Here is a 7,500-nt window from a genome sequence, read left to right on the forward strand (position 1 = left end):
AGACGGTCTTTTCCTTAAATAAAACGCAACTAGAAAACAATGTCCCAAAATGTCCAATGTTCTACGCTTAAACAGAAAATGTTCAGGGCATATAAATGTCTATGTCCAGTGAGCATAAGCTTAGTACAGTCTAGGTAACATAGTCTTTCAGATAGTCTGGTCGCCTCCGATCACGCCTTAGTCTGGCTACAGCTGCTGAGGACTCAGTTGGTTTGTTCTGTTCCGTTTTGTCACTGCTGTTGGTTTCGACCATTTCCTCTGTGCTGGAGATAATCTCCTCTTGGACTGACTGGGGGTTGGCATTCAGCAGGATTTTCTCTCTCCAATCCTCTGTGGTCGGTTCTCCTTCCCGGTCGTCCCACTCTTCACTGGCATTGTCTTGGACCAAAGCGTTGGCAATCTTGAACTGGTTTGCGTCCTGATACACTTCCAGTCCATCTGTGATTCGACGTGCGGCAATGCTTGATCCGTCGGTTCGGATTACGGTGTAGAAAGCTGGTTCATATGCTGTGGACCATTTGTTCCTCTTCTTTTGCTTCAACAATACATGATCTCCTACAATGAAGTTGTGTGCCTTAGTGTTCCTGTTCTCAGCATTCTGTTTGAGCTTCTCTTTGTATCTCTCATCCCTCTCATTGATGGCTGTGTCACGAGCATTCTCGCTGCTCTCCCTCGTTTGATGGTCTAATTTGGTTCTCACTTGTCTGTTCATGAAGGCTTCATAGGGTGCTATTCCGGTGGCAGGGTGTGGTGTTGAGCGGTAGCCTGTCAGCATTTCTTGAATAGCTATGCTGCTATTCCCGCCTTTAAGGTGGGTGATCTGCTCTGTCTTATTAAGCAGTTTCATGAAGCTTTCCGCTTCGCCATTAGCACGTGCATATTCTGGGGTGACTCGATGATGGTGGAATCCCTCTGTTTTAGGGAACTCTGCAAACTCTCTGGAATTAAACGGTGGTCCGTTGTCACTTTCCAGCTGTCTTGGGGTGCCATGAGTGGCAAACATTGTTTTGAGCTTTTCCTTGGTTGGTTGAAAAGCTGTTGAGTGGGTCTTCGCGACTTCAGGATTTCTTGTTCTCTTGTCTATGGCTACTAGATTATAATGGCCATCAGGGTATGGTCCACTGAAGTCTACAGCTATGACATCCCACGGTTTCTTGGGTATGTCTGTGACTTTGATGGGTTCCTGCCTGTGCTGCTTTGTGGTAACCTGGCATTCGTAACACTGTCCAATGATCTGTTCGATCATGGTGTTCATGGTTGGAAACCAATACTTTGCTCTTATCATTTGGTTTGTTTTGGTCGTTCCCAGATGTCCGAGGTGGTGTGCAGCCTTAATGACTTGTCTCTGCAGGCTTCTGGGGATGATGATCTGATTCATACGAAAGAGTAGGCCATCCACTGTATACAATTCATTCTGCACACTGTAGAATGGTGCAATGTCTGGGTCCTTTTTGTAACGTTCCCAGTCCCCGGTTAGTATCCTGGCCGACAGTTTTTGAAGTTGGGTATCTTTGCAAGTTTCTTCCTTGATCTGACCTACAACGACAGCATGCTCGGCTTTCAAGACATATTTGATTACTCTCTCTACAGCATCCTTTCCTTTCTCTGGCAATGGGTGTCTTGACAGGAAGTCAAGGGGGTCTGTGTCATCTTTTCCAGGCTCATAGATTAGCTCGAAGTCGACATCTTGCATTCCCATCACCCATTTTTCAATTCTCGGTGGGAGTCGCATGGCTGCCTTGTTAAACAGTGGGAGCAGTGGCTTGTGGGCAGTGATGATCTTGAATTTTGGTGCTCCAAGGAGGTAAATGCTGAACCTGTTCTTCGCCCAATGAACTAACAGGGCGTCTTTTTCTGTCTGGCTGTACCGTTTCTCCGTGTCGGTCATGGTACGACTAATGAAGTGAACTGGCTGGAGACCACAACCTGTCTCTTGGAATAATCCGGCTGAGAGCCCTTCATGGAAACTGGCTTCCACTCTCACAACGATTGGTCTAGCTGGGTTGAAGTATGCCATTGTGCTTTCACTAGTTATGCTTGCTTTCAGGTTCTCAAATGCTTCATTCTCTTCTGCTCCCCATTTGAACTTTGTATCTTTGTGTGTTAGCTTCCGCAATGGTGCAGTTAGTGATGCGTATCTTGGGATGAACTTTGAAAGGTATCCCGTCATGCCAAGGAAACTTCGCACCGCTTCTTTTGATTTTGGTGGACTGCTTTCTTTGACAGCTCTGATTTTGTCTGGGTTTGGCTTTAATCCGTCTTTCGTGAATTTGTGTCCGTAGAACTCTATCTCCTCGACTCCAAACTGGCACTTGTCAGGATTGAATGTGATTCCAAAATCCATTGCTCTCTGCAGGACTGCTTCCAGTGTCTTGTTGTGCTCCTCCATGTTTCTTCCTCTTAGCAGGATATCATCCCGTTGGTTGAGGCATCTTGGTATGTCTCCAAATATTCAGTAGATAGCTTCGTCAAAGAGATCTTGCGAGGGTTTTGCTCCAAAGATTAGACGTTTTGGTCGCATGTTCCCCCACGGGGTGCTAAAAGTGGCAATTTTTCTGGACTCTGGATCGAGTAGGAGTTGGTGGTACCCCTGCCGCATGTCAAGTTTGGAGAACACAGTGCAATCATGAAATTTGTACATGAAGTCTTCAACAATAGGTCCCTGGGTGATCCTATTTCTTTCCATGAATTGGTTTGGTACCCTGAGGTCCACACTGGCCCTGATCATGTGCGGTTCAAGTTTCTCCTTGTCTACAGTGTTGAACTTCGGCTTTGGTTGAACAACCAGCGATGAGCACCATGTGACTGCCTCGCCTACAGGAACTTCTTCGAATATCTCCTCTTCTACACATTGGCCCAGCCATTGCTTCAATGGCTCTTGCAGGTAGTAAGCCACTGGTCTCGGTCTTTGAGCTACGGGCACTGCTTCTGGTCTCATGCTAAACTTCGCATAGAACTCTTTTCCATTCTTAATGTCTCTAATCTTCCCGATACCCTTAAATACGTCACTGTATTGATCAGTCATTTCTTTTATTCCAGGTTTGAGATCTTTATCTCGCTTGACACTTTTGACGTCTGGTGGTTCTTCTTGGATTCTCAAGTCATTGGTCTCGGCGAAAGAACCATCTGCTCTGATCTGTAACATACCCAGCTCTTGAAGGGTACTTTTGCTGATGAGGGGTGGGGAGTTGATTCTTCCTCTGGTCACAACAAATCTTACGACTGCTCCACAGGTCTGGTTCCTTATTGTGGCTGTAAACTCTCCTTTCACGGGTAGCTCACTCTGCAAGGTGCTTAACTTTACTCTGCTCGGTTGTAGTGTAAGTTTCACACTGGACCGGTTTGTCAATGCTTTAAATTGGTGTTCATCCATGACATTTACTTCTGCTCCACTGTCAGGCTCAGCTCTTACATCAACATCTTCTATCTTCACTGATACGGTTCTGTCTTCACCATCGGTTTTGATTTTCTTCACTTGCTTCAGGTGTCTTACGGCTTGGCAGAAGAACTCGTCATCGGAACTTGTTGAGTTGTCGGCATCTTCTCCTTCAGTGGTTCTCTTTACACGGCGCTTGTGCCTTGGATTCTCTGGTGGCTTGTGATCGCGTTTTTGGTCGTTGCCTTTCTTACTGTTGTGCGGGCCTTTAGACTTACACACTGAACTGAAGTGGTTGAACTTTTGACATTTCATACATTTTTTCCCATACGGTGGACAGTTCTTGCCTTCCTCGTGTGTGCCTATTTGTCCGCAGTATCCACAGGGTTGCTTTCCTTTACCGCTTTGTTTGTCCTCGGGTGAATGCCACTTCTCGAAGCGTCGCCCAAGTTTCTTCACGTCTTGATGAATTTTCATGTCGCTTATTTGAAGCGATGTGTCTTCAATTTGAGCAGCTTCGGTTAAAAACCGTGTCAAATCCCATTTCTTGTTGATGGCTTTTTGTATAAGCGATCGATTCTGTGTTGTTTGGATGAGGTGTTCCAAGATTCGTTCATCGCAATTGGCTTCGAATTCGCAGTCATTGGCTTTCTCCCTCAAACGTGCAGCGTACGCGTTCGTTGTTTCGTCATGTGTCGGTCTCATTTTGAGGAATACGTATCTCGCGTGGTGTTTATTTTTCTTCGGTTTGAAGTAGTCATTTAGCTTCTTTCTCAACTTGTCGTACTCGTTAGCGCCATCTGTCGGGGTTGGTAAACTTTTCTCCAGGCGAGCGATCTCTTTCCCGCCATAAATGATGAGTGCATCTTTCTTGTCGAGCGGTTCCGTAATCTTGAAGTATCTGAATTCCCGTTCGATTTCTTCAAGCCAGTCGTCCCACGCTTTCCCTTTTACTATCGGGTCATCTCCTGGGATAAATGGTTGAGATTTTAGATTTCTCGTTGCCGTGATAACTTGAACTGGAGCTGCTGCGCCGGCATCTGCTTGTTCCGTGTGAGACATGTTTTGTCGATCGATCGATTCACGCGTTGAAGTATTTTGCCTGCTTGCCTCTCTCGCTGGGCTTCAGACTTCGCTTGCTAGATTTCTCTTGTAACTCAACGTGTTTATCCTTGTCGCCAGTGTAACAACCGCGAGTCTTCTCTGTTTAAATGCCGTTTAATAACATAAGCTATCACTTTGCCGACTACATCTCACAACGTGGCACTACAAAAGACGATACGTATGCACATGTGCAAAACTGAACTATACTGGAATTGTCGGAATGCTGGACTGGATATTACAGTCACTGGTTGTGGTGTCAATAGGGTTAACTGCTTCACAAATAAAGAAATGCATTACCTGTATGAGCATTTGACAGTGTTACATGTACAATCTACCATACGCGATTCAGCTTTTAAGCATAAGGAGTCAACTCAAGGCTTAGCATAGAAAAGTACAAGTCAAATTCTTTTTGCTACGCGAAGTTGATCCATGTACAGTAAATTAAAAATCAATAACTAGAAAGATATTTACTAGACAAATATCTTCTTGATGTGAAGAGTAGAAAAGTACAAATCTACGCAATCTAGATTAAAGGCTAACGTGTGGTACATGATGCAGTCTAACCTCGCCTGTCTTATCATGTTCTGCAGCCACTGGCATGATTTCCTCACGGCAAAACTTTCTGGCCATATCCCTAAGCTGCTCCAATTCTTCAGATAATTCTACATATGATTGAAAATTTAAACAATAAAAAATTAATTTCAGTAAGTAATTGAAGGGTAAAGGCTTATTGGAATAATTTTTCTCCCTTTCAATACTGTAGAAAGACTTCACAGGTCTGAGTCCTGTGACGGGAAAGTTACTTGCAGGTTTTTAATTTGTACAATAAAAACAACCTGCAACTGCATGAGGTGCAGCATACGCCTGTCATAGAACAGGCCCAGGTGGCTGGTCTGTCCCATACCGTAATACACGTACTTGTGCTGCTTTTGGGGTTTTGGGTCTTGAATCTACATGTACAATGTTACAAGGTATAAGTCAACTGTTCCTTCATCAATCTTATTACTCCATTGACTCCTCCATTCATATGCTGTATAACGCCAGACTATTTTTCAATTACTTGTCAACTGGGGGTTTCCTATGGCACCCCAGGGGTTAATGAGTTTAAATAGTCCCATGCAGATAGTAGGAGGAGCAACAGGACTAATTTTTGCATCATGCTGCTGTCACAGTGGCTTCCTGCCTGTTTTTTTCTATTTTTGCTTGTTGTGTTATATCATACACATAGTATTTGTGGAAAAGTAGAAGAATTAAAAACTGGTAAGAATTCCATGAAGGCAAGATGCAAACTACAGGTACACTGTAGCCCTTATCTGCTGACTTTACAGTGTTCCATTAACTGGTAATGGTTTATAGAAAGTACCGGTAGTTAAAGAGAGCAACAAGCTCTTAGTTACCAAAGTTAAGGCCAGAATTGAAAGAGGAAGTTTCCATCTTTATGGCCTCTGTACTGAACTTTGACTTCTGAAAAAAATGCAAAGTTTCATTTAGGGGTAGTTGAAACATAATTTGCGCAAGTCCCCATAACTTACCATTCAGTGGAAAAAAAGCTATCGGTAAGTTAAACCATTAGCTAATCCCAACCCCAAACCACATTCCCCCTTCCAAATGCTCACTACAGTAACAACATTTTCAGTCAATTATTGAGTAATTGCACACAATGATCAATAAGAGAGATTCAGTATCACATTCATGGCAAATGGCAAATGCTAGGCTGAAATTTGAGTTTTGCCAAAAATCAAAGAACTTTGTTAATTACCTCCCAACTTACATACATGTACGTTTTCTGATTGGAGGAGAACATGTCACATGTCATGGGTCAAAACTCACTAAGTTAAACTTTCTCAGGCGAAAAAAACTCACTACCTCCCTAGAGAAACTAGGAAAATTTGATCAGGTCATGCACCTTTGAAACAGCAGCAAATTTGTATGCCCAGCCACGCCAAGCAAAATAATAATAAAAATAAATAAACAAAACAAGCAAATAACTGCTAACGTATAACAAAATACTTAATGAATGGCCCAATGGGAAACGGTGAGTTTTGTTTCCCCTTGACCCTCAATGTTCCTTGGGGCCAGTCATCAAGACTTAGTGCTTATTGTTTCATACATGGTCATTTCTTGCATTTTACCATCAGATATCCAGGTACTTTGCAAAAAAGAGACTAGTTAGGAGGGGAAAAATTTCAAGCTTTTATAAGAAACAAAATCCTGCCATTTGTCATTCGCAGTTTCATGTAAGAGTGACACTTAATCTCTCAAATATATATTTCAAATTTAGGCAGTTGGGAAGAATCACAGTACTGTTATTCATGAAATTAACACCAGAAAAATCTCACCAGAGCTGTAACTCCTGCGGAAAGAGCCCCTTTCTGAAGAAAGAAAAAATGGGATCTGGATCAGGATCCTTAGAGTTGGGTACCTTAATTACACGACCCAAGCATAAGTACAGCAAATAATATATCAGTGGTGTCACTGACATGTTCATGTACTACACAATTAGTAAAACCCAACTAGTGCTCTATTATCAATGCTGCGTTCTGATTGGTTGAGCTACTAGTAGGCTATTTGTTATAGCCCACTAGAAGCGAAAAGCGCCGGCTTTGAAAACCAAAACAACAACTAAAGTCTAGCTTTAAGGACGTTTGCGCCAATTGTTTCTGCGCATCCTTACTGCGCACGCAAATGCACACGCCACGTCATACACGAGCGCGCGCGCTAAGTAATAAAATGAGAACTGATAGGGCAAAAGGCCATTGCTATAGCTTTGCCTGGATTTAACGGTCTTGGACGTTCGGTGACCCCTATTTTTCTTTTCAGAAACGGATTTTATTTACAATTATCTCCACGTTGTCCAAAAATGAACAAAAAATCAATGTGGGAAGTTCAAAAAATTTCAAGATTTCTGCTCACGGGACATAAAATCCTGCCATCGTGCGGCTGCAAGGCGCGTGAAACTGTGGTCGCTAAATGCGAACTTGATCTTTAAGGGAACCTCACCAGTTGACTAAATTCACTTA

At 43.2% G+C, this 7,500-nt stretch overlaps 1 protein-coding gene across 1 annotated transcript in view; it reads right to left on the bottom strand.

Annotated features, from left to right (window-relative positions):
- Positions 1-7,500, bottom strand: part of LOC137993207 (medium-chain specific acyl-CoA dehydrogenase, mitochondrial-like) — a 34,570-nt gene that overhangs the window by 24,052 nt on the left and 3,018 nt on the right. Inside the window, exons 2-4 of the mRNA XM_068838914.1 lie at positions 6,820-6,852; positions 5,878-5,944; positions 5,045-5,142 (exon numbers count right to left, since the gene is read on the bottom strand). Of these exons, the coding sequence (XP_068695015.1) occupies positions 5,045-5,142; positions 5,878-5,944; positions 6,820-6,852 (198 nt within the window). The remainder of the gene's footprint in view (positions 1-5,044; positions 5,143-5,877; positions 5,945-6,819; positions 6,853-7,500) is intronic.

Source organism: Montipora foliosa, chromosome 2 (genome assembly GCF_036669935.1).
Source record: "Montipora foliosa isolate CH-2021 chromosome 2, ASM3666993v2, whole genome shotgun sequence".
In the NCBI taxonomy this organism is placed as follows: Eukaryota; Metazoa; Cnidaria; class Anthozoa; order Scleractinia; family Acroporidae; genus Montipora; species Montipora foliosa.